The 27,583-nt window shown below is 45.0% G+C and overlaps 1 protein-coding gene across 1 annotated transcript in view; it reads right to left on the bottom strand.

Moving 5' to 3' along the window:
* Mertk (MER proto-oncogene, tyrosine kinase) overlaps window positions 1-27,583 on the bottom strand; it is a 97,655-nt gene that overhangs the window by 53,455 nt on the left and 16,617 nt on the right. The window contains exons 2-4 of the mRNA XM_055615352.1: window positions 18,408-18,816; window positions 12,116-12,216; window positions 10,146-10,319 (exon numbers count right to left, since the gene is read on the bottom strand). Coding sequence (XP_055471327.1) covers window positions 10,146-10,319; window positions 12,116-12,216; window positions 18,408-18,816 — 684 coding nt within the window. The remainder of the gene's footprint in view (window positions 1-10,145; window positions 10,320-12,115; window positions 12,217-18,407; window positions 18,817-27,583) is intronic.

Consider the following 27,583-nt stretch of genomic DNA (forward strand, 5'->3'; position numbering starts at 1 on the left):
AAAAAAAAAGCAACTCTGACCCCTTAGCCCCCTGAGTGCATGCACACACACACACACACACACACACACACACACACACATACACACACACACAAACACACACACAGAGCAGGTAAATTCCTGTTACTTTCCACTCAGATGGAAGGCTCTCCCTGGTGTCTGAGTTTTCCTGGCTAGGCAAAAATAAAACCTGCATTTCTGTGCCATGGCTCTTGCGGTGACTTTTCCTTTCTTTGTAAAACATTACACCGAAAATGTGACAGACACTTCTGGGCATAGGGAGTATCTCCCTCACACTGGAGGGAAAGCAGATGCAAGTGGATTGAGGGTTAGATATGCTCATGTTCCTAGAGTCTACTCAGTTTTTAAGGTCTCTCCAATTACATTTTATTCAGATGCTTCAATCGTGAAAAAAAAATTGCAGTGCAGATGTCAGAATGTGTGAGAGGTTACACATACTTTTCAAAAGTAGGAGAAGCAAAAAGAAGATATAAGGACAGCCCCTTCCTTTTGGAATATTCATTCACCAGCATCCTTTATAGATGTAAGTAAGGGGTGTGAGATAAAGCACCCATTTTCAGAGAACTAATTATTCACTTTAGTCACTATACATAATAGAACAGTTTCATCACTCACCTGATATGCAAAGACATGGCTTCTGACGGGAGCTACTGTATCTTGATACCAACATCATCTGTTGAAATCTCTCCTCCTATAGAACCTTAGTTTTCCTCCATGATTTTCTACTTCTCCTGGGAAGTCTATTCTAATAGCATCCACATGTGTGATAGAGAATCTTCTGATTTTCTTTCTTTTGGATTGATTATACTTTTACTAATTACTAGGATACAATTAATTGGTACAAATATTCCATTTTTTCTGTCAGTGATGGGGATGAGACCCAAAAGACTTCATACATGATAGACAAGTTACATTTTTCCCCCCAGAAATGTATCTCCTTTGCCAGATCAAATTGGAACTTTCTGTGCATGTAGCCTAGAAAGTTCTGAAACCCGAGGAAAAGTACCAAGGCAGCTGTTCTCAGCATCGTGTCCACAGACTTCTAAAGCTGCCAGGGACACCTGCCCTCAACAGTTAGCTTATTCTCATAATAACAACACTGTTTCCTTTTCACGCTCATTATCTCATGAAGGCACGATGTCATTTTCCAGGGCCTGATGTCATGTGATGATGCCACAGGTCTACTAGTCAGTGGAACATGGGCTTGCATATCCTTGTTTTTAAAGTTTTCCATTTTACTTCTAATCAGATAGGCATAACTAGTATAAACTAATATATATATATATTTTTTTTTAATAATTTTTAAGACTTAAGGGGATCCTGACACCAAATTCTTTGAGAGCTGATTTCCCACTGGGCTTCTGGGGAAGGATGGTGGGGAAGGGGCAGTGGGAGGAGCAGGGGAGGGACAGGGGGAGGGAGAGGAGGAGGCTTTTTCTCCTGGAAGAGGAGGAAGAAATTAGAGGCAAATGGCAGGTATCAAACAACAAAAGAACAAACAAAAAACTTTTGTATGGCATCAGTTGGGCTTTGATTTTAAGAAGGAGAATGTATACAGATGAGAACCATGACGGATCCTCTCAGCCACAGTGTAGGGCACATTCTCCACTCTCCCTGTCATGGCCTCAGCTGCCAGGCTGCAGTCTTCCTCCTCACAACCCAGAGATAGCCAACCTGCCAGCTCCCAAGTGCTTGCAATACTTGGCTCTTACTTAGGAGAACTAAGTTTTGGCACCACCAGAACACAAAGAGTTCTTATTTATTTATTTATTTACTTACTTACTTATGTACGTATTTTAGATATGATAGATGTCTGCAGCCTAGGACCTATCATTTCATTTCAATTACTCTTATCAAAACTTTTAGAAAACGTACATAGATGAACTACAAAAATCACATTCCATGCTGAGCAAGAGAGAAAAAGTCACCGTACAGCAAAACAGGGTTATTTCCCTGATCCAGTATTTCCCTGCAGCTCCCTGAAGAAGGGCACAAAATCTGCTGGCACACTCTTCCCATCCTCTGAGGTGGACTAGTGCCTAAAGTGACGCTGGATACTGTGGGACTTGATTTTAGATCAAGCAGGAAGTCACTTTTCCTCTTTGTATTTTTTTTTTTCAGAGTTTACACAAGGTCAGAAAAACAGTTTATACCAGATGTCTCAGCATCACAAGGCACCCACACCAAACTGGAACTCCCCAAGACGGACTCCGGTGCTTTTCTATATGGGCAGGCAGTCAATGCCCACAAACCGAAGGATCAAGTGTGGACAGACAGGCGTGGAAACGCATCCAACACAAAGGCAACTTTCTCCAAAACTGGACTGGCACTTACAGCTCCAGAGGTACCCCTCCCCTCCCCCACAAGGTGTTCCATCCTCCACATTTGAGGGACAGGAGTAGGGCCTCATTCGCTCTAGGCCAGGGCTGTACCACAGAACCACACCCTCACCCTGTGTAACTTTTTCTCCTAAGGTTTTTTTGTTTAGAGGCACTAGCTTCCCAAGCACAGTCTTGTTTACACAGCCAGACTAGCTGCACAGACTGCTCAGCAGGAAAAGGCAGCTTCTTCTCCCTTGCTTGGTCCCCTCTGTGGAGGGACAGTAACCACCAGGTTGGAATAAACCTCAGTGTTTTGTAGCCCAAACCCCTGTGGCTTTCCTGGAGAACATCACTGAGTCTCAGGTCTCCACCTCCTCCCCACAGGTCCTGAATACTCATGGTGAAGGCTCAACAGTGCCTGAGACCTCTCCCCCTGGGCCTGTCCCCTGAGTCCTAGGATGGTAGTCTAACCCCTCCTGCTTATCTCTGCCCCCCCCAACAGACACACAGACACACACAGCATACACACAGAGATACACAGAAACACACATACACATACAACACACACACACACACACACACACACACACACACACACTCACACACTGCTTGAGAAATGGCGGCCTGAGATATTTTGAGGAGCTTTGAGGAACAAGATGTTCCTTTGAGGGAAGCACAGTCCCAAATGCTGAGGAAGCAACTTCCAGGAATAGTTTCACCAAGTGTCTGAGTTCTGTATTAAGCAACCCTGAAATTTAATGAAATAAATGATTCTGCTTTTTCATCTTTGCTCTTTTTCTAGCAACCGTCTTTCTACTGGAGAAGGCAGCACACAGAACACACTGCATGGGTAAGATGGCTTATGACTTCAGAACTCAGTCTGTCCTGGTTTCATTCACTCAACACATTCTGAGGACCCACTGTGTACCAGACTCCCCTCCTCCACCCCAGAGCCTGAGATGTCTTTAAAAATAAGAAGATTCCTGCCCTCCTAGAGCTTACATTCCCCCAGAGCAAAATGAAGCCTATGACCTGATAGAGAAGAAGCTGAATGCTGTGTTGGAAGGTGACAGGTACCAGGGACGTGGGAAAGCTCCGATTTCCACCAGGGGCAGGGATTCGGGGTGGCTCTTTGAGAAATGGCCTCAGAGGAAATACCTGGGGTGAGGAAATGGGCCTTGTTACTGGTCAGCCTGGGGAATCCTAGCACATAAACAGCTGAGCGGCCTTTTCCAGAGTGGGACTTCAGAGGAGAAATGGCACCATTTGGCTCCATCAGTATTATTCCAGCTGCCCTCCAGAAAGCAGACTTTAAGCCAGTTCCGGATTACAAAATAGGCATTAAAATGCAACGGGATTTGAAGCACAAGTTTAGGGAAAGCACTAAAAGAACGAGGAACTGGTTTATATAAATTACCAGTGTCGTGGTTATTACAATGGATATTAGTAGCTATATCCAATTAACTAAAACAGAAACTAGTCAAGCTATCTGCTAGTTGTGCATTTAAACATACAATTAGGAACTGGAGAGATGGTTCAGTGGTTAAGAGCACTGGCTGCTCTTCCAGAGGACCTGGGTTTAATTCCCAGTGACCATATGGTAGCTCACAATCATCTATAATGTGATCTGGTGCCCTCTTCTGTCATGCAGGCAAATGTGCAAATACAGCACTCATATGCATACATAAATAAATCTTTTTTAAAACCCCACTAAACATGCAACTAGTGTTTAGTTTTTTGAAGTTTTATTTTTATTCGTGAGTATACGTCTGTGCGAGTGTATGCCACCTATGTGTGGTGCCCGTGGAGTCTATAAATAGGCAGCGAATCCCTTGGAGCAGGAGTTACAGGTGGTTGTGAGCTGTCTGATACTGAAGTTGGGAACCAAACTCCAGTCCTCTGCAAAAGCAACAAGTGCCCTTAAACAACAAACCATCTCTTCAGTGCAGGGGATCTGATGTCCTCTTTTGGCCACCACAGGCAGTGTACTCACACAGTCAGGGGACGTATACAACCCCCATACACTCATAAATAAACATAAAATTAAATTTAGAAAGAAGTTCCATAAGTTGTCCAGACACCCATGACAACAAGACTTCCTCAATCTGTATGGTGACAGAGGCCATAGTAAATTACGCACAATGCATTCTGCCGTAAACAACAGGCAGAAAAGCTCTTTGTAGGTTCTCTGATTTGAAGTCACCCGTGACAAAAGCCATTGATTTATTTGTTATTTCTGGTGCTAAGGATTTTTTTTTTCTTTTCTATTTTTGAGACAGGGCCTCAGTATCCCAGGATGGCCTTAAACTCTCCATGTAGCTGATGGTGACTTTAAATGCCTGATCTTCCCATCCTACAGCCCAAAGGCTAGGACCGCAGGCATGCACCACCGCCCCTGGCTTACTCCACGTTGGAGACCAACCTGGGGCATCCCACATGCCAGACAAGCTCTCTACCCACTGAGCTACATACACCCTCAGGCCTGTAATGGGCATTGTGCTTGCTCTACCATGCGAAAGAAGAAACCAGGCCTGGTGTGTGGCAGGCAAACTCTCCGCCACTGAGCCTTACAAAATGCTTCTTAAAAAGGGAAAAAAATTCAGATGAAGTAATTTTAGATTCACAAAAATAGTCGCAAAAATAGCACCAAGTTCCTGTACCCTGGCCTCCCCCACGTCACCATGATAAAGATTTTAAACAGTCATAAAACCAGGATGCAAACCAGGAAGGTGACTTTGGTGCAATGCCAGTCACTAAACTTCCACCTCACTCTGATTTTACCAGTTTTTTTCCTTTTTTTTTGGGGGGGGGGATAGTATATAATCCTATGAAATTTTAATCACAGGTACAGATTTGTAGCTACAAAATCGTTCCACCACTGAAAAAGGACTCCCCCCTGGGAGCATCCTAGCCTAGGAGAACTGATGGAAAGAACTGATCTGTTTGCTTCCACGGTAATTTTGCACTTTGAGACAGTGATTTCAACGGAATCAGACCCTAGGTAACCTTCAAGGTTGGCTTTGTTCACCCACAATAGTGGCCTTCAGACGCAATGCTTTTTCTCCTGTGTCTTTGGGACAGCTTTTACGTTACAGAGTCAGGTGGGGATGGATGTGTCAAGAGGAAGAAAGTGCCAGGAGTGGTGACATTTTCCTGTAGCCCCAGCTCTTCTAGAAAGATGAGGCCAGCCTGGAGTGAGATCCTGACTGACGTAAATATGCTTGGTCAAAGCAGTCGTAACTGTGGGGGCCGTTTACACCACTTCCCTTTTTGATACTTTCTTAGTAGATTGATAGGAAAAGTTTGTATGCAGGATTTTATTTTTTAAAGACAGATCTCATGTAGCTCAGACTACCTACAACTCACTATATAGTCAAGAATGACCTTGGACCCATGATCTGTCTACTTCCCACTTCCTGAGTGCTGGGATTACAGGTATGCACTACCAATTTATAAGGTGCTAGGGATCCAACGCAGGATTTTATGCATGATAGGCAAGAATTTCACCAACTGGACTACGTCTCCAGACCTTAGGTTAACCAGTCATTTCTTCAGTGGTCCAGTCATCTATTCATTGAAAAGATAATGAATATCTCACATAATCATTACATGGAATGATAGCCTCTCTTGGAGACCTGACAAGTAGATGGTTGTGGTTGAATGTAAAGGAGAGGAACAGATGTCCGAGGGGCTCTGAGTGTACCAACAAGGGCAGAGTGACCAGGCATGCATTCAGAGAGTTGCAGAGAGCTGGGGGTCAAAAGATGAATGGGAGCTTACCAGAAAGACCAGGAGAAGGAAGTGGCTGGGAGAGAGGGGTCAGCGTGTGAACCCAGGCAAGGTCCACCAGAGTATTTGTAGACCTGCCAGAGGCTTGTGACATCCCCTGAGCAGGCGAGGATGCTTCAGGAGAGGTTGAAGTGCTGTCCTGAGGGATATGGGACATCAAGTAAAACGGTAGATTTTAACTGGCTTGGACTGGATGGTCGTGTCCGGAGAGAGAAGCTCTGTGTTTTAGGAGAAGCTGACAAAGCAGGAATGACTCACTGTGTAGGTGGTAGGCTCAGCGAGGCAGGAACACAGAGGACAGAGGAATAAGGAATGCAGGGCCACGGTTAGGGTGCAATGGTAACAGTGCTGGCAAGGAAACAGGAAAATATGAATTAAGGGCATCACTGTGGAAAAGCACAGGGAAAGAAGGCTCAACTGACATTTGAGAACGATGTGTAGAACTTGATGACTGACTGTGGGACAGGAAAGAGAAAAGAATGCGGGTAAATTTCAGGCGTTGACTACAATATATGATTGCCTCAGGAGGCCTTCCCTGTTGGGCATCAGCGATGCCATCTTTGCTATCAGATATATCAAAATACGGTAGGAGGGGCCAGAGAGATGGTTCAGTGGTTAAGAGCACTTGTGGTTCTTGCAGAGGATCCAGATTCAGTTCGAAACATCCATGTGCTTCCTCACAGCCATCCACAACTCCAGTTCCAGGGGATCAGATCCCTTCTACACACGGCACACATATGTACACGCAGGCAAAATACTCATGCACGTAAAAGAAATTAAATGAGTCTAAAAAAATTTATAGGATTCTGAGACGGTGAGGTATCTGGTGCTGCTACTCCTTCATGAGGAAGAACCAGTGCAGCAGGTGGATGGCTGCGTTTTGAACCAGCTGTAAGTTGGTTGGCTTGACTTAAATGTAAATCTGACAGGTTATTTTGATATAACCCATGTGAATCCCAGAAAACTTTGAAAACAGGATGCTAGAGTATAGCGCAAACATAAAGTGTAGGAGAGTTTAATGGCAGGAACCCTGCCTCCACCCCCACACACATACAAAATTTCCCTTACCAAAAAGAAAAGAGAAAGCGAGAAAAGCCAGAAACTTACTCTTCCAACCTTTCACAACCAGGAGAATTGCTTGAGCAATGCAACGTGCTGTAGTCATTCAGACGGAGCCAGCTCAGCAGCTTAAGAAAAGGCTCTTTCTCTACAGACACATTAGTCTTTGCTCTGGAAATTGTAGAGTAACTGCTGAAGTCCATGCTGTGTATAAAATGTTAGGAGAGATTTTCCATTGTCATGGGCTTTTTGATGAAAGGCATAGTGTGTGTGTGTGTGTGTGTGTGTGTGTGTGTGTGTGTGTGTGTGTGGTGTGTGGTTTTCTAGACACAGGTAAACAAAGATTGGCAATAAATAAAATATGTTAATGTGCATGGGGCATGTACCTTTGTGTTTTACCAAAAAGGCTAGAAACTGACAAGGTATTATTTGAAAGAGATTGAAATTTTCAAACGTTAAAATATGTGCACTTTTTCCTTCAATCCTCCTTTTAGCTATCCTAAGTACAGATGATTTAGCACACATACACACAAAGCCAAAACCCCAAAACAGTACTATGGGGCTGGCAAGATGGTGCAGTGGGTAAAGTCACTTCCTGAGTGATACTGACTTCAATCCCTGAAACCCATGTGAAGGTGGAAAGAGAGAACCACCTCCACAAAGTGGCCTCTGATCTCCACACATCCTGCAGACATGCAGGCCCACAAACAAAACACACAATAGTAATCAAAGCAGTATGTTTCAGGGAGTTCATATGTTAGCTCATCGGTATTTTACCCGCACGTTTGTCTATGTGAGGGTGTCAGATCTTGGAGTTACAGACAGTTGTGAGCTGCCATGTGGGTGCTGGGAATTAAACCTGGGTCCTCTGGAAGAACAGTCAGTGCTCTGAACCTCTAAGCCATCTCTCTAGCCTCTATAATATCTGGTTAGTATTGCTGGGTGTGATGGCCCAGGCTTGTAATCCCTACACTTGACTCGGGTGGTAAATGCAGGTAGATGGTCAGGAGATCAAAGCCATACTGGGTTCCATGAAACCATTTCTCAAAATAATAATAGTCATGTCTTTCTTTCATGGACTTTGAAACTATTATCCCACAAAGAGGGTATTATTTTAAATTGATTTTAAACACACAAGTTCTTCAATTATCTATTCTTTGGAAAAACTCCAAGAAAACATAGGTGAAGGTAGAGAACCCTGTATCACCTCTCCCACAGTCAGGGGTCACAGAGGCCTAAGAGATGGTGTCTTGGCTGGAACTCACTTGCCTCTCAGGCCTCAGCTCAAGCAAACACTGGTACCCTGCTAACGCTGGCATGCAGCAGTGCACAAAGACATGAAGTCCTGGGTCTCAGTGAGCATGCTCGGAAGGGAGACTGTGGAAGTAACACAGTTACATCCTGATAAGGGCAGGGACGGATGCACACACAATCTGACCTGACCGGGAGTCAGTAAAAGAGCAAAGAGAATCTCCCAAGTAATACGTGAGTATGTCACAGGACATAGGGCGGGTAGGAGAACACTGGAAGCAGACTGGAGAGGGGGTACAAAGGTCCTGAGCAGAAAGAACTATGATGTATCTGAAGACGTGGGAGGGACTCTGTGTGAAAGGCTCTTAGTGAGCACAGGTGTGAGATAGAGAGATGAGCAGGGGCCGGAGCATGCAGGACTGATGGACAAGGCCCAGAAGGATTCTGGTGACAGTCTGGGTCAATGGGAAGCCACCAGTGGGGTTTCATCTGATGCATGGCATGAGATGCTGCTGAGGAGAGTGGAGAGATGCGGGGACAGGATGGGAACAGTGGTTTTGGCAGGATCTGATGGTGGTGTGAACCATGGGGCCTGAAACAAAGATGGACACAGGCAGGTGGTGCTATGCTATGGAAGAAGAATTCACAAAGGGGCTGGTGCTTCCAGTGTGAAAAATGAGGAAAGCAAGGAGTGTTCTTTTCATGATATTATTCATCAAGAAGGGGAACTCTGGAACAGAAGATTGAGGGAAATGAGGAGTTGCATTTTAAGATGCAAACACAAGCAGAAAAGCCAAAGAGGCAGCTGGACAGAGGAGCTGGAAGCTTAGTAGAGAGGGCAGGGCCCAAGATGCAAAGTTCCAGGCTGTCGTGCCACAGATGGCATTGAAGTTGGCCAAGGAACTCAGCCAGGAGGGTGTGTCTCAGAGGGAAAAGAAGCTGGGCCAGGACTGAGCTGGGCACTCGATGTTCAGAACTGGCCCAGCAACAAAGAAGATGCAGTGAAGAGGGAAGAGGGCCAGGATCATGTGCCTTGTAAAAACTCTACCCCTGAGATCTCAAGCCTAGAACTGCCTTGGGCACACAGCAGACCCCCCTGAACGTTTGCTGAATGCATGAGGAAGAAAGAAGGGATGGAGTGCGGCCACAATGTCAGATGGAGCTTAAAGAGGCAATCAGAGGAGCAACAGAGGAGCCCATCGGCTTGAGCAGCACCGGAAGCTTCAGCGGCATTGCTGACAGGAGCCAGCCCAGGAGCAGGAAAAAAGCCAAGGCATTCTTGCTTGGATGGGGATCAAGATGGCCATTCACTAGCAATCCCACAGTGACTCACAAATTTCCTGCCACAGTGCCCCGTGACCAATCCACTTTCTTGGTACCTAGCCTCAATTAGGTCTTTACCTTAGCCTTTCCATAGGGTACCTCCTGCCAGGTAGGCAAGGCCACAGTGCCAAAGAGGTGTGAGCAGGGCTCTGGATGCCTGGGCTGGACTCTGGCTAGGTGAGCCCTTGTGTATCCCACTTCCCTTGCAATGCATCTATTTCCCTATTGCCCCCACCCCTGTTTTTCCTCTTCCTGATTGACCACTATTGGAGTGTAGCAATCATCACCGAAGTTTTGTCACCTTTACAGTTGGGGTGCATGTGTGAATAAATGAATGAATAAATTAACGAATGAATGAATGAGCATAATGCCCAGACTTACCAGGTACCGTTAGGACAGACGGAGACCTTTCCGGTTTTTCATTAACACGGCTGCTGTTTTGAACCCAGAAGATGCTGACGGGCTCAGGCGGGCCCACGGCCTGGCAGGTGAGGTTGAAGGCTGTGTTTCTGGTGACATTCATACTCTCTGGCTGCTTGATAAAGTAAGGAAGTCCTGTGGGGGGAGAGAGAGAGAGAGTGGAGCATGCTTTAACCAGGAGCGGAGCCTTTCGATTCGGAGAGCGGAGGTTTCCCTGGGCTTGAAATAGCCACTTCTCACTTCCAAGTAATAAAGAGGGCAGAGGTTCCCAACTCCCAGTCTTTCCCCAGCCAGCTTTCTAGGACACTTTTTTTTTCTAGGTACCGTGTGCGGTGATTCATCTTCATAGGCCAGAAGGGAGTCTACTGCCAGCTTTTAAATCAGGTGTTGCTCAAGGGCCTGGCACTAGTCGGTAGGTTGGCAGTATGCCTCACAGAACAGAGTAAGGCAGGAAAGATGGCCAGCAGTTAAGAGTGCTTGCTGCTCTTCCGGAGGAGCCGAGTTCATCCCAGCAGCTGCATCAGGCAGCTTGCAACTACCTGCAGCTGCAGCTCAAGCGGCTCCAGTGTCCTCTTCAATCCCCTGAGCTCCACCACCCCCATGCCACATACACACAACATGCATTCACACAAACACACGCACGTTAAAAAAACAAAACCAAAACAAAACGTTGAAGCAAACAGACAAGCAAAACCCAGAGTGAAAGCAGAACTGCACAATGGGTCTGCGCAAGTGTTGACCGAAACCTACAGTGTGTGCAACTCTCAGATGGGTGAAGATGTTTGCATTTTAAGACCCGTGCACTTGGGACTTGGGTCCATGTGCTTCACCTGTAGGGCATGTACTCAGCGTGTGTAAGGCTCTGGGTTCAATGCTCTAAGTACCATGAGTGAGTATGAATATGCACACACACACACACTTGCATGTATTTGGGTAGGACTGAAGAGTTTACAACAAGCACTCACTTGAAGACATAATCAGCACAGGTCTATAGCTATAATCCTAAAATCTACTGAAACTCCAAAATCTGGCCCACAAGGGAGCTTGGGAATTTTCAGAGAAAGCCAACAATGACTTGTTTGGACTGTGTACCAGGGCAAGCTGGCTAGCCTCGACACTTAAATCACGGGTTTTATAAACTCGTGTCTCACAAATCTAGTTCCACGCAGAATAATAGGACTCTTTTTCTCTTGTTTCAAAGCTTTCAAGATTCAGGCTTTTCCCCAACTTGTGCATTTTCCTGACAAGTAAACTGTCTACTACATATTTCATTTTACAAGATTAATTCCAGGCATAGGAGATGCCCTCCTGTTGATGATGCTCGCATAATCCAGGCACCAGCTGTCTAGCCTGGGATGGGTCCAAAGCAAAGGTCCCCGTGAGATTCATCCGAGGTCCTGTTTTCCTAGTCTCTTCCCCTCCACACTCAGCCATTCACTGGCTCCTTCCTTTGTCCCTTTCTCCTCCCTCTCTCAAGCCTTCTGCAGTGTCACTGGGCATCAAGTTCATGCATACAAGAGAATGGGCAGCAGAAAAGCCTTTTGATGGGAGTGGGATGTGGAGGGTGGGACAGAGATAAAAAGAAAAGAGAGGTGTGAATGACAATGCTGCCAAAGGCACCTTGGATGGGGGCACCGCATGGGTGAGGAGTGACACTCCCCACAATAATAGAGGCCCTATGGTGGAGCAGATGCTCAATATGCGCAATGCCCTGGGCACGGGCACGCACTCGCGCGCACACACACACACAGGAATCGATTACATCATTATCTAAAGTCTGCCACAGGACTGTCTTATAAATGTCCAACACTGATGGATCCATAAGGCTTACAGGGTTATAAACAGGCAGACGAAACACTGTCACACAGAAGACATTTGATTCAGGCTCTACACAGTCCTCAGGCAACAGGATATTCTGGCTTGGGGCTCACCTTGAACTTCGACGTATATGGGATCAGATACGATCTCTCTGTCGTTCACCTTCATCTTACAGATATACGAGCCATTGTCTGAGCGCTGCACACTGGTTATGCTTCAAAGAAAACAGAAAAGAAATTTGCAGCGACTGTCTTTTGAGTCCCTTCAACACACTTATCGTGTGCTAAAGTTAACCACCTCAGCTTTATGTGTCAACATTGCCAGGCCGTGGAGCTTGGTGTCTAGATGCTGCTGTGAGAATATCTTTCAGATGCCACGAATGTTTACCTTGGCAGCCTTTGGGTGAAGCGGATTTTCCTTCCCAACATGCACGAATCTTGTCTAATTGGTTGCAGACTGAGTCCCCCTTAGGAAGCTCAATGTCAAGTGTCCATGGGTCTCCAACCAACACCCTGCTGGTTTCATTTTTGTCAGTACTTATTATAGTGTGAACTCATTGAAATTCTCTCTCTCTCTGCCGCTGTTTCTCTCTGTCACACACGCACACTTGTTCTCACACATCTCTTGCTTTCTTATCTCTGTGAATCTCTACTAATACACACATCAATGGTCAGGAGTCTTCCTTTCCACGCCGGACTTTAAACCAGGGCTTTGGTACCCCTCCTTCAGGACATTTTGGAAATCGGAGGAGTTTTTTTGGCAAGTAGAGTGACTATGGAATTCCATAGGTTTCAGGGTCCTAAGCAATTATTCTATATCCCAAATGACTTGAAACTACATCCTGATTCTAGTTTGTGTGGTCTCCAAGCACTTTGCACAGTGTTGATATTCACCTAATTGTCTAAAACTGCTGCTACTGTGAAAATGGAGGGCTGGTAGGCCTGGTTTGGAAATTCCTGGACCCTGACCTGAGTCATCTTTTCTTGTTGTAGATTATTATCTCTGTGTGTATGTGTGTATGTTTTAAGTATGTTTACATGTGTGCAGGCCAAAAGAGGGCATCCAATGCACCTGAAACTAGAGTTACAGGTGGTTATGGGATGCCCATCATGAATGTTGGGAAGCAAACTCTGCCCTTAACCAGATCCTGCCCAACCCCACCTCAGGCATTCTGAAGGTTGATCGCTGAGAGCATCACCACATTTGTCTCAGGCATGAGTTCCATACTCAGGTCAGGGGGGTGGGCCACAGACAAGGGACACAGGGGGTGGGGAGATGGCTCTTTTTTCTTTCTTCTGTGATGGTCAGGCCAGCACTGGTACATAGACATTTCTCTTGGTTTGTTATCAGTCATCTTTGCTTTGCTTGTGTTCCAGCTGGAACACTTAAGACATATCTGACCCGTCTGGCACAGGGCTGAGTACCTGTGATCCCAGCACTTAGGAGGCTGAGACAGGAGGACTGTGGGTTTGAGGTCAGCATAGGCTAGCCTTCAAGATCTTGTCACAAAACAAAACAAGAAGCAGCTTTGGCTGTTACTGCCTTCTTTCCATCTTTACAACGTGTTTACAAACAGCAAGTTAGACAACGTACATAAAAGCTGCATTGGGGGCAAAATGGCTCAGAGGGTAAAGTGATTGCTGTGAAGCCTGGGGACCTGAGTTCACTCCCCAGGTGGAAACCAGGACAGAAATCGGGGGCAGGGGATGGAGGTGAGGTAGCTACAGCATAGTCCTGAGAGTTCCATGGGAAAGTGATACAGACAGGGCTTTCTTTCTGAGTTGAAGGAGGAATGAGTTGTTGAAAACTAAGCAAGCTAGCACACAAAAAAGTTATAGAAAACAAAAAAGTAGAATATATTCATAGCACAGTACATGATTTAGCTGGACACATAACTTCCATACACACACACACACACACACACACACACACACACACACACGAATCCTGGTGACTCTTACCACTGCTACAAATAAACACTTCATTAGCACAGCACTGTGGGGATGGGCACACATGCAAACATGCACAGGCTTGCACGTGGACTGAAGAGCCGGGAAGATGCCTAACGGTGGGTATGTATGTATGTATGGGTATATATATGTATGGGTACATATATATTTAATGTATATATATATCTTTACTACTAGTCATTCCTTTTTCTCAGTATGGCTTAATGTATTTGTTATTTAGGCCTATCTACCATACACTTTGTTAATTTTATTCAACGCGTTTGTGGATGTTAATTTACATAATATATTTTAATTTTTTTTTTAATTTGTAATTGTCCATGTTTGCTTTAAAGAGTGGTAAGGGGCTGGTCAGGTGTTGCAGAACACTAGCACCACACAGCCCCAGACCTTAGCTTCTAGCTCTACCATTGCTCCCCACCCAAGGTATGAAATCCCATCAGCCTTTGAGATATAAACATCTGGACAGAGAAGGCTGAATGAAACGATACAGACTGAGCTGCAGTGTCTAGACAGGAACCACCTGGCACAGCTGCCAGGCTGGCACTGGGGAAGCCCATACCCCAAGGCAGTGGTGGCTGGGCTGGCCCCAGGATGTCCTACTAGCATCCAGAACTCCAGCCCTCAGCATCCCAATGCTGGGCTGGCCTATAGGAAAATGTCTCATGAATAGTAGTTAAACTCTCAAGTCCTCTTCAGAGGACTACAACAAAGCAAAGGTACTTGATTCTGCAAGAATGAGATGCTTAGAGCTGTCAAACTCACAGAGAATGGTACTTTGGGGGGGGGCATTTCATGGCACAGGTAGAGAGTCACAGAGTCAGTGTGGATGTGCTTATTATCATTGATCTTAATCTATACACAAAAGGCTTAAGTGGTACTGTATTTTACATGCAGTTTACCAAATACAAAAGCAAAAGAAAAAAATACAATTTAATAAATCAATGCGCTGACCTACTGACAAGCTTCTTGCTTTCACCTAGAGCTGAGAGAGCGTAATGGATAACCAAGTGAAGAGACCCTGAGCAAAGAGTTTTGAGACTGTGAACCAAGTCCGTGACCTCAGGTCCTGTGGTTAATAGTAACTTTGCCCCTGGTGGCTTGGCTCAAGGAACTGTGCTCTTATATTCTGGATTTCTGGTCATATTTGATTCCATTTCTCTTCCCTTTCTTCTTTCTACAGGGCTTTGCTATGTGTCCTGGGCAGACCTCCAACTTGAGATCCTCCTGCCTCAGCGTCCAAACTGCTGAGATTACAGGAGTGCTATGCCACATCCCCCTGGATCCCTCTTTTTTTTTAAAGTATCATCATCAGTATCATCATCATCATCATCATCATCATCATCATCATTATCATCACCACCATCATCATGTTTAAGGATGTTTTGCCAGCATGTACATCTGTGTAGCATGTGCATGTCTGGTGTCCATGGAGGCCAGACTAAGGGAGTCAGATCCCTTGGAACTGGAGAAACAGACAGTTGTGAGGCCACCATGTAGGTTCTGGGAATTGAACTTGGGTCAAGTTAAAAGCCTGTGCTCCTAACTGTTAAGCCATCTCCAGTCCTTTGACTCCATTTTAATTGCTAAGCAGTGAGCTAAGTGACAACAGAAACTGGAGCCAGAAAAAGCCAAGAGTAGGAAAGTTTGGCTCTCACATAGTCTATGACACGTCCCCCACCCCCAACCCCAAATACAGCAGAAACCTGCTCAGAGATGGAGGCCTGAATCTCAGTTAGTAGATTACGGTGGGTGACTAGCAAGCCCCAGGGACCTGTCTATTCTATCTCCCTAGCACTGGAATTTCAAGTCCATGCCACCAAATTCAGCTTTTTTTTTTTTTTTCAATGTGTGTTCTGGGACTCAAACTCAAGTCCTTATGTCAAGTACTTTACCTACCGAGCCATCTCCCAGACCTAAAGGACCATTTTAAAAATCATGTCCTTTGGGCTGGCATCATGTAATCCAAGCATCACTATGGAAAGAAAGCAATGGAACTGTGGCAGATGACCCAAAATCACACAGATGGCTGTGCCCAAAACAGCAGGTTGTACTCTCTTCAAGTGATATCTGACCTACGTGACCCTTCTGTTACTTTAGGCCATTAAACACTCCACTAGGTGCTTATGAAGTGTTTTCCTTTCCTTTTTTTTTTTTTTTTTATTTTTTTTTTTGTAAGCTTTGTTTATGTAAAACATCTACTTTGTATAGTAGATGCAGAAAAAAAAAAAAAAGTCAGATCCATTGTCTGAGAAGGACAGCTCGATATACCTTGCCAGAATGAAATGAACCAAGAGAATCACAGAAGTCTGTACTTTGCCCTTAAGGAAAGCATAGCTAGTGGAAATACAGACAAACTAAATTCTGACCAGAGTCATCAGGTCTGTGGGAACTGTGATGTGGCTTTCTGGAAAGGAAACAAAAAATGATTCACCTAAAGGAATGACACATGAGAGATCGTGCCAAGGGTCAGATCAGGAAAAGTGAAAAAATCACGGATTAAAGAGCATTCCACTCCAGAGTGCAGCCATCAAAGAAAGAACAAACAAACAAACAAACAAACAAAACGCTTTGACCCTGAGTGGTTCTCACCTCATTTTGAGCTTTTAGCAGGCCAAGTTACTTCTTGATTGCACATGCAAAACATAAAGATAATCCCTCAGGCCAATCTGAATGCAGAATTCTGATTATTAACTGATAAGAAGTGGGGGAAAGGGGGGGGGGAAGAGCGGCTGGATACAAGAACCAAAGTTTGGAAAAAGGAATACATTCAGCGCTCTACAGCACAGCGGGATAGCTGTCATTTGCAAAAGCTTATTATATATTTTATGAAGATCTAGAAGAGACGAGCTTTAAACAATGAGGAGGAAATCCTAATTACCCCGATTCAACCAGTGCATAACATATATACCACACAGTACCTCATTAATATGAGGTATTAATACATGTTAATAAAAATAAAACAAACAGGAAATAACTGAGGAGGTAGAAGAACAAAAGCCCACAGTCTACAACCTCTGAAAAAGAATGGCTCAACTTCTGGGAGAATGGAATATTCCAGATGCATGTCCTGCCTTGGCTGATCATGGTTACCTCTAACTCATCAATTTACCTTTGCAAAATGGGAGGAATATTGAAAGTGAGACAGGAAGCCCGTCTCATTTCCCAGAACTGGCGACAGCAGAAAGAAGGAAGGAGATGGCGAGAGGCAGAGGGCAGGTGACAGAGGCAATCCAAGGGCTGGGACATAACCACTAGATAACACTGATACTGTCTAGAGAGAGAATGTGTGTGTGTGTGTGTGTGTGTCTGTCTATCTGTCTGTCTCTCTCTGTCTCTGTCTCTCTCTCTGTACGTATGCCTCTGTCTCTCTCTTTCTGTGTGTGTTTGTGTGTGTGTGTATGTGTGCATGTGTGTGAATGCCAAGTAGGTTAAGCTGGTGTCATCCTAAAGCAGCCACCTGTCTTCTGCCTCCCCAGAACTAACTGGAATACATCTCCCACTGAGGACTGAACTCGGGCCCTCATGCTCGCAAGGCAAGCACTTTACCAACTGATATCTTTTCGTAGTCCTTTAAGAAGCTACTTTCCTGGGGTTGGAGAGATGGCTCAGCAGTTAAGGGCACGTGCTGCTCTTACAGTGGTCTGTTGTTCAGTTTCAGGATCCACATGGCGGTTCACAACTGTATGTGACTCCAGTTCCAGAGAATCTAACACCCTCCTCTTAGAGCACCAAGCACATACATAGTGTACACCCATACGTGCAGTCAAACATACATACATATACCCAAAATAAACTAAAAATAAACTAATACACAATTTTAAAAACAAAAACCCTAGCCACTTTCTCAAGCCAGATTTGCAACCTCAGCACATGGGTGGGTCAGGAAATCAAGGCCAGCCTTGGCTACATAGAAAGTTTGAGGTCAGCCTGGAGTACGTGAGAGCCTGTCCACAGAAAAAGCCTACTTTCTCTTGGGTTGGAGTATGGCTAGGAGGTAGAATGTATGGTTAGCATACTCAAGGCTCTGGGTTCCATCCCCAGAACTGAAAATGAACACACACACACACACACACACACACACACACACACACACACACACACGTGTGTGTGTGTGCACATACATGCACAAACACAAATACACACCTCTTCATACACACTGTTTGCCACTCCCTGGCAGCTCTTGGATCTACAGTGTGCTTAGTACTGACCTTAGATGGTTTGGGAGCAGCCCTCTAAGGCCTCAGAGCACGTCAGCCGGCAGTTACCATGAGGCAAGCTCATTTAAAATAAATCAACAACACAGCCAGGTCAACATTCATCCACATTCTAAAAGGGTCAATGCAGCTTAAAATGAAAACAAGGCTGATTTTTACTTGAGCATTCTGCTTTTGAGGCGGCACTAACGTAATGACACTTAGAAAGAAAAGACACTTACCTGAACAGTGCAATTATTGATACCCCTTCCTCATCAGGATAAAACTGTGTGATTGAATGATGAGCCCCAAGCAATTCCTTTCCATCTTTCCACCATGAAATGCCAGCTGTTTCTTGGTACGTGTTAGGAATATTGATCGAACAATTAAATTTGACATTTTTATGCTCCGAAAGTATTATGTGTCCGATTGTATGATTAAATGCAACAGGAGGTAGGGGCTTTGATGCTGCCGAGGTCGCCTGGGGAACGGCTGTGTGTGCCAGCTGTGATCTTCCAGCCTGGGATGGTGACAGTTCGTGGTCACTGTACTGAGGAGAGGAGACGGGCCTGTGGTTAGCTGGCAGGCTCCCTGGTAAAGGTTCTGAGAAGAGTTGGTCTGGCTTGCTTTCTTCCCCTTTTACAGTAGCGGCTATAAAACAGAATATTAGAGTTTTAGCCTTTAAGACGATGAAGAAGAATTTCCACTTCTCAGGCCACAACAGGAGAAGCAGAGCACCCTCACTGATCTCAGAAAAGATGAACAAGAAGTTCAATGTAAAGGCACACGCTTCTCATCCAAGAACTTGTGAGGCTGTGGCAGGAGGGTGGAGAGCTCGTGGCCAACCTGAGTTTCACGGTGAAAGTCTGTCTCAAAAGAATCAAGTGCTGGGATGTAGCTCGGTGGTAGAACATCCGCCTGGTAACACGAGTGCCCCAGTCCAATCCCCGGCACCTCAACCTAAGACTGGGGGAACTTCCCCGTATGCACATCTATCTAATGGCTACCCTCATTTCCCAATTTGTGCATCTGTCTACTTGCCTCCTTCTAAAGCAGCGTTATAGTTTGGGGAGGGGACTGTTACCACAACATAAGGATCTGTATTAAAGGGTCACAGTATTAGGAAGGTTGAGAACCACTGTCCTAAAGAATCCTTAAGAAATAAAATTCCTGGGCTGGTGAGGATGGCTCAGTGGGTAAAGTACCTGCTGTGGAGCCTGATATGACATCCGTCCCCAGAGCCCACATACTGGAAGAAGAGAACTGACCCCTGACCCCTGTAAGCTGTCCTCTGATCCCCACATGTGCACCACCTCCCATAAACACACACCAAGTATATATATTTAAAAAACAAAAGTTTCCCTAACAATTTTTTAAATGGTTCCTCACTCCAAATTCTGTATACATAACTTAGCAGGAAAGTGACAGCCATAATCGCCTTTCTTACTACCCATCTGCTCAGTCAGACTACCAGGCTAAAAGCCCTGAAATGGCTACTGTAGGTCATGAAGAGACAAAGTTCCCTTATGCTCCAGAATCAGAGCTTCTAGCAAATGCATGCCTGCTTGAGTGAGCCAGGAAATGTTTTTGTTTCATTTGGCCACAAGTATTTCTAAAAATAGAGGCTTGTATTCCCTGTACTTGTAGTTTCTTTAAGTGGCATTTTTGCTACACACACTCTCTGCTGTTTGCTATTCATTCAAATATGTTGGCAGTGAATGGCTCAGGCGAGTTAAGACAGCCGCAGGCCCAGCATTCTATGCTGTGGGTTAGTGTCTTGCAGTGTCCTGGAGAACCCAGCCCTGCTAAGGAGCTATACCTCCTGCTTTGCCCAGGATATCACACCTGCTATGCACCTGATAATAGGTGGCAGGGAGCATCGTGATTTCTGCTTAGGATTAAGCCAGGGTTGGTGAGTAAGAACACAGGGGCTGGAAAGATGGCTCCGTGAGTTAAGTCACTTGTTGCCAAGCTTGACAACCTGAATTTAAAATTCCCAGTGATATATGTGGAGGAGAGGGAAGGGGAGGAGAGGAGAGGAGAGGAGAGGAGAGGAGAGGAGAGGAGAGGCCCATCTATTTGAATATGTGGTTCCCAGTTGGTGGAACAGTTTGGAAAGAATTAGGAGCTATGGCCTTGTTCGAGGAGGTGTGCCACTGGGAGTAGGCTCTGCCCTCTGTTGTGGGTCAAGATGTGAGCTCTCAGCTACTGCTCCAGCTCTGTGCCTGCCTGCTGCTATGCTCCCGGCCATGATGGCAATGGACTCACCCTCTGAAACTGTAAGTCTCAAATAAACTCTTCTATAACTTGTCTTGGTCATGGTGTCTTATCACATCAATAGAAAAGTAACTAAGACAGATACCCAGCTAAACTTGTATTTTACAAATAGCATTTCATATTAAATATGCAGCCAAATGCTCAACTGGCTAGTGAATAAGAGAAGCAAGAAGCCTTGGGGCAGGAAGGGAAAACCTGGAGATCTCTCCTGTGGCTTCCTTCATGCCATGTCACTCCAGACCTACTGTTCAGTTGTGGCAACTGCTCCTGTCCATAAGGAGCCACTCAGGACAGCTTTGACTCTTTGGGAGCTACTCTACTTGGCTCTCTTACTCTGAGGCCCACTCTCAAGGCTCCTCTTTTGGGAATGCCTCTTAGAAATCAGGATAGATGCCTGATGGTAGGCAAGGGATTCAATGTAAAAGTTCAGAAAGGAAAGTGAAGCGGAGAACAAGGAAAGGATGTGGTACCACAGGCCTTACCCAAGGGCTAAAAAGTTAGTTTATTGGAAACATATGTAGGCCAAGAGCACCCTCTCTTCCCCAACAAGGCAGACAAGAACCAGCTAGAGCACTGCCACTTCAGAGTGCCAGAGGATGAACTATGACTTACGCCATTAACACACACAGGATGGCACCAACAGACATGCTGACACAGATTTGAAAAATCTCATAAGACCTCAGCCCTGTACAGAAAACTATAGGCAACTAAGAAATGCAGAAATCAGGAGAAATAGTCCTCCCCAGGGAAGAAGGGCACACCAATAGGATATCCAATATCAAATGTCAGCCCTGAAAACATACAGAGAGTAACATTACATAAACTGAGCAGGATATATATATATATCACACACACACACCTGGGAAGACATTTAAGATGCTAATGAAACATGTGACTTGAAGCTGTGTAGAAATGACGTAGAAGAAACTTAAAATTATAGACTTGTTATTATAAAGAACCATGAATAGATCTGCTTAAGTCACACAAGTGGAATTTAATAAAGGAGCGCTGCTTCCAGAATAACTAGAGATAAGTAATATGCTAACCAGGCCTGCTACAGAGAAGTGAAATTTAGGATGCTGAGATAGAAATGTTTACTCACCAGACTGACCAGCCATTAGGCTCTGATTCTCACAAGACAAAGGAGACAGCACGGATTTATGACCAGCCATTAGGCCCTGATTCCCATACCAGAGACACACCTCTAATGGGCATGAGGTGTGTATAGGGTCACAACCTTAAGTCTCCTTCACTCTTATTATAAAAAAAGAAAAACAACACCATAATTCTTTGAGGTGGCAATATGACCCTGGGTAACAACTACTGAAAAAGAACAACATTGGTATACTTAAAATAAGTCTGGGAACAGTAATATCTTTGCTGTATAAATCTCCTATCTGCCTGAGCAGCCAGACTTTCAGGCTCCTGCCTCCATTTAAATTGTTTTAAGTGTAACTTGGGACTGGGACCCAAAGAGGCTTAAGGATGACAGAGCATGAAACATGCATAAGCCTAGAGTGTAGACAAGCTAACGAAATCTTCTGTTGGGGTCAACTCTTATTTGGGCATTTGCGCCAGTTAGCCAGGCACTTAAGTAAAGAGCTTTTTGTTAGTTAATCTCTAAGTGTTGGAGTGATTCCTCACTGGGGAGGCACATTATTTATTTTTATGTATGTTTTAAAATGTTGTATGTATGGGTGTTTTGCCTACATGTATGTCTGTGCACATAGTGCCTGCAGAGGCCAGGAGAGGGTGTCAGATCCTCTGGAACTGGAGTTGCAAACATTTGTTAGCTGCCACGGGGGTGCTGGGAATTGAACCCAGGTGCTCTGAAGAGCAGTCAGTGCTCTTAACCTGTAAGCCTTCTCTCAGCAGAAATTAATGTCACAGTATGCTCGAGAAAGCCCACTCTATGTAAATGACCTCCAAAATTCCGTGTGACATATAAGCCCCCATCCTTTGTACAAAGTGGCCATGGCGGTGGCCATCTGAACGTCTAAACTTTCTTCTCATTCCAGCATATATCATTTTCTAAGAAACTGTCTCACCTCTGCTGTCATCCAGTTGTCTGATTCCTTCTTCTGGAATCTAACAGCCTGAAAGTCCCCAGGAGGTGCTCACTGAACCCCGATATCCACTAATATCAAAAAGATCTCTGTTTCCTTAGCCTGAAATCTTCACAGGTACAGGAATGACATAGGGCTTCATGGGTCAGCTGAGGGCCAGCCTTGAGCCCATTCATCTAGACAGATCAGTGTGTCACAAGGAGAGGGTTAACTTATTTTAGGGAGTGGTGATCAGTGGGACCCTAGAGAATGGGCCCTTCTTAATACAGCCTTACATACAGCCATACCAAACAAGCTCCATTCACAAGACAAGCCCGTGCATGCTCTTTGTAGTGTCTGGGTTCCCTCCAGTACGGCTCTAAGATGGGCTGTTCTTTGTGGTGTTTGGCTCATGCCTACAACCTCCTCAAAAGAATGCTCTGTTTATCTCTGTAACGGCTGAAGGAAACAACGAAGACTCCACGTCTTTTCTATCAAAAGAATGATAGCATGTTCATGTCTTCTTTGTGCAGTATCAGAGAGTCCTTGGGCCCCACATTTTATCTCCAACAACTTGGGGGCTCATCCAGGATTCTAATTCCATCGCCAAGGAAGTCCAGAATCATGTCATTGGAGAAATGTGTTCCACGGCCCCATTGCAGTGGCCCTATAGCTCGGGCGCGTGATACTCCCTAGATCTTCGTAATGAGCCTGAGACAAAAAAGTCAGCAACGCAAGGACCCAGGCACAAAGGCATCCAGGCAACTGTGCTCACGGACCAAAGTAAACCAGAGTCAGGGTGTCCAGAGTCAAGGCATTGGCGTAGTGGTTGGGACATTCTGAGATGCACAGCTGAGCAGCGTGTGAGCCTGGAGCCCTCTCCGGTTCTGTAGCTGTTCAGGGGCCTCGTAAACTTATCGGCAGCCCAGGCCTCTAGATCCAGTCATGGATTCATCTGCCTGGTACTGAGAGGTGCTGACCTTCAATACTGTCTTGCAAGACAATCAGATGGAGATGGGTGAAGTAGCAGATTTGGAGTACAACAAAACCAGCCCCTTAGCGATGGTGAGTAGTGGGGTGCTGAGCCTCTCAGAGACTCTTGATTTAGGGATCAGAGTTGGGAAGAATCAGGCCAAACTGAGCTCCAAGAAAGTAAAGAGATAGATTCTCCTGGACAGTCCATTAAGACTTAAATAATAGAATAATTTAAAAATGCAGAAACAAGAAAACTGAATGATCAAATATTGTTTGATTTGGACCAAGGAGCCTACCCTTATTCCTCAAACTGAGTTGTCAGCTCTTAATTAAATGCATTAATTTTAATAGTCTAATCTCCCAAAAAGAAATTGACCATGCCCTTTGTTGGAGAAAAGGAGCTGTGAGGACCCAGGAGCTATGACAGAGGTTACTGAATAGACCTCCACATCTCTTGCTCCCCACTTATCTTTCACCAACACCGACTAGGACCCAAACAAACAAGCTCACAGGACTCACTCACCAGCCTGCTCCTTGGATAGAAGCTCCAACCCCTCTCCTGGGCTGACTGACTTAAGACAGCACAGGAATAGAGTTCTCTGACCAGGCCAGAAGCTCCCCAACCTTATTCAATATACCCCTCCCTGCCCCAGCTGAGGAGAGAAACTGAGGAATGTGAAAGAGGACTCATTTCACCTTCCTTCTGACCCTCCAGGAGGCACCCCTGGCTTTATTTCCCCAGTGGGAAGTTCCCAATGGGGAAGAAGAGACCGGTTTGTTAACACCTCACTAACTAGCACCGAGGAAGGCACTCTAAAAGATGAACTTAAAAGTCTTTATTAGAGGACCCTTTGAGGTGTTAGACTGGTTAGGAGCTCTTAAGGCCCCTGTTCTATCCGTGGGCTGTTTGCATCTATTCTGAGCCTTCTGTCTTTGGAGGAAGGGATAATGATGAGTGGAACTGCATTAGTTATCTCAGGGAAAGAAGGGATGCTGGTTAGTAGGACTGCACTAGTTATATTGGTACTGAGACATCCAACAAGGGTCCTGTTGGAGAAGGTTAAATTCCCCAGTCAGGATCCTCAATGGGATAACAATAATGAGGCCCATCAAGAACACATGTGGGCTTTGGAAAGACTGAGGTACAGGAGGGAGTACGGAGTCAGTCCCTGGATCTCAAAATATCAATAAGACTTTTAATATCCAACAAGGAACAGAGGAAGGCCTGACCACCTCAGTTTCCAGGCCACAAATCTTTCAACCAGGCCATCCCAGGAGGGTGCCAATGCAAGACAAAGGAACAGATGAGAATGTGCTCTGGAGTAAAATTGGAGGGTCCCTGTAGTGGTCTGAATTGGAAATATGCTCTCTTCATCTTAGACATTTGGCCACTTGGTCCAGTTGGTGGTGCTGTTTAGGGAGGTTTGGAGTGGCACAGCCTTGCTGGAGGAAGTGTATCCCTGGGGCCAGGCTTTCAGAAACGGTCCTCCTCCTTCTAGTCTACTTTCTCTGCTTTGTGCTTTCGGTTCAAGATGTGAGCTCCAGTATTGGTGTCTGCCTTCTGTCTCCACCGTGTCATTATGAACTCAAGCCCTTTGAAACCATAAACCAAAATAACTCTTCTATAACTGGCCTTGGCCATGTAACTTTATGTCAGAAACAGAAAACTAATTAATACAATCCCCTTGGCTTAAGAGAATGCTTAAGTTACATTTTTTTGTGACCAGCAGTTGGCCAGCTATTTCTAAAAAAAAAAAAAAAAAAATTACATTAGATAGAAAATTGGAAATACAGAGAGTTAGAACAGCTACTAAGGCCAAAAGGTATACATAAGAAAAGATGAAGAAACATAAATGTAAAAGACTAAAGTTATGCTCTCAATTGCAGGACAATATATTCAGGGAAAGAATGAATCTCAATTTTACAGGTTGAAGATCTTTCCACCAGGACACCCCAGGAAAAGGATGACATAAAACAAACCTACAAGTAAGGGACATAACAAGGCTATAAGTGTGGGATGATGGGCCATTTCAAAAGGGGATGCCTGAATGGAAAAAAGAAAGAAAAGCTGATTTTCTTTATTGCTTCCAAAGAGGAATAGGGGCAACAGGGCTCTTTTATACTGATGGGTCCTACCAAGAGTCTCTGGTGAGCCTAAAGAAATCAGAGTTATAATTACATTTAATTGTAATTATTTATAATTAGAAATTATCTCTTGCTTAACTATGATACAAGTAGGTCCTCTCTCTGTATACAACCCTCTGGACTAAAATTATCTCCAGGGCAACTACTCACTTCAGGATTAGAAGAATTCCAGCCCTCATTTTCTAAGAAGCTAAAGTATGAATCCAAAACCAAGGAAGAGTAACTAGAAAAACCTTCTATTTGTACCCGAGGCCAGGATTAACCTAATAGGGTGAAGCTTTGTGTCCAGGTCAGACATAGGACTAGCAATCATTAAGAGGGGGAGCCAAGCCTCCCTAACCCTTGACTTCACAAGGAAAAAGAACATCTCAAGGTTTGGAATAAGGAGGGAAATGGAGGAAGCCAAAAAAGCCCTCCAATTTATAGCACTCTAAGAATGCCAGGAGACACAGTGAGGGCAGGGGAGAATTCCATCTCCTTCAAAGAGAGGTCAGGGCTAAATCCTGTCATTGAAAGACTGGTAAAAGCTGCTATCATTGATCCCTGTATGTTCCCAAGTAACACCCAAGTCTCACTGATTAAAAGGCTGATGGAGCCTATCTTAGTTTTTTTTCTATTACTATGACAAAACCCATGCTGTGACCAGAAAAACCATTTAATTGGGCTTATGGTTTCAGAGGGCTAGGGTCCACAATGATGGAGTAAAGAACAGCGCTCACACCTTGATGCATAGCCATTAGACAGAGAGAGGGTGCACTGGGAATGGCATGAATCTTCTGAAAACTCAAAGCCCACCCCTAGCGTCATGCCTCCTCCAACAAGGCCACACCTCCTAATCCTTCCCACATAGCTCTGCCAGCTAGAAATCAAGTATTCAAATGTGTAAGCTCATGGGGGCCATTCTCATTCAAATCATGACATCCTATAGGTTGGCCCAAGACCTTAGAACAGTAAACCCAATTGTCCAGAGCACACACCCGAGGTACTCAACACATACAGTCTCATCAGCAGGATTCTACGTGACCTTGTCTGCAGATTCAGTGGCGTAGTCCTAGAAGACACATTTGGGGTCCTGTCCTCCAGCCAAGAACAGTCAAGACCTCATTGCCTTAGAGTGGGAACATTTCAGACAGGGAGAAAGAAACATCACGGGGGAACACCTCTTCCCCAGGGATTTGCCGGCTCTCCCAGCAAATGTGTCCAGACACATTCTGAACAACCTTTCTGGCTTGGTGGGCCTGCTAATCCAATGAAGTGATGCAGAAGTAAAAGCTTGTGTCTTCTTCATTCTGTATCAGTGGTGTCTATGAACACTACATTTTATTTCCAACACTCAGAAGCCTCTGTGTTCACCTTTGCCTCTTGGTACTAAAGCTCAGAAAACAGTATTTCAAAATATGTGGCTTTGGTTTTGAAACTGAGAATATTTGAAGAGGAGGCAAATCTCTGTGAGTTTGAAGCTAGCCTGGTCTACAAAACGAGTCCAGGACAGCAAGGCTACACAGAGAAACCCTGTCTCGTAAAACAAACAAACAAACAAACAAACAAACAAGATCTATAATCAAAGGACACAGCTTCCTCATTCTTTTGATTGGTTTTCATTATCCAAAAAAGAGTGAAACAATGTCATAGGGAAGGGCCTAGAATCAGATCTCTTATTTAAAGCCTAGGGGAAGTTTGTTCCAGGCCATTTATTGTTCTCCTCATTCACTCACACACACACTCTCTCTCATTTATTCATTCATTTTCTCCCACAAAAACCTGAGGACCCTGCCTACTCTTCTCTCTGCAAGAAGATAGACGTGAGCTGGTACACGCCTTTAATCCCAGGACTCAGGAGGCAGAGGCAGGCACTCTGTGAGTTCTGTAGCCTGAGCTACAAAGCAAGTCCAGGACAGCCAGGGTTTGTTACACAGAGAAATCCTGTCTCAGAAAAGAAGAAGGAGGAGGAGGAGGAGGAGGAGGAGGAGGAGGAG

Source organism: Psammomys obesus, unplaced genomic scaffold (genome assembly GCF_907164565.1).
Source record: "Psammomys obesus unplaced genomic scaffold, mPsaObe1.curated_primary_1811, whole genome shotgun sequence".
In the NCBI taxonomy this organism is placed as follows: Eukaryota; Metazoa; Chordata; class Mammalia; order Rodentia; family Muridae; genus Psammomys; species Psammomys obesus.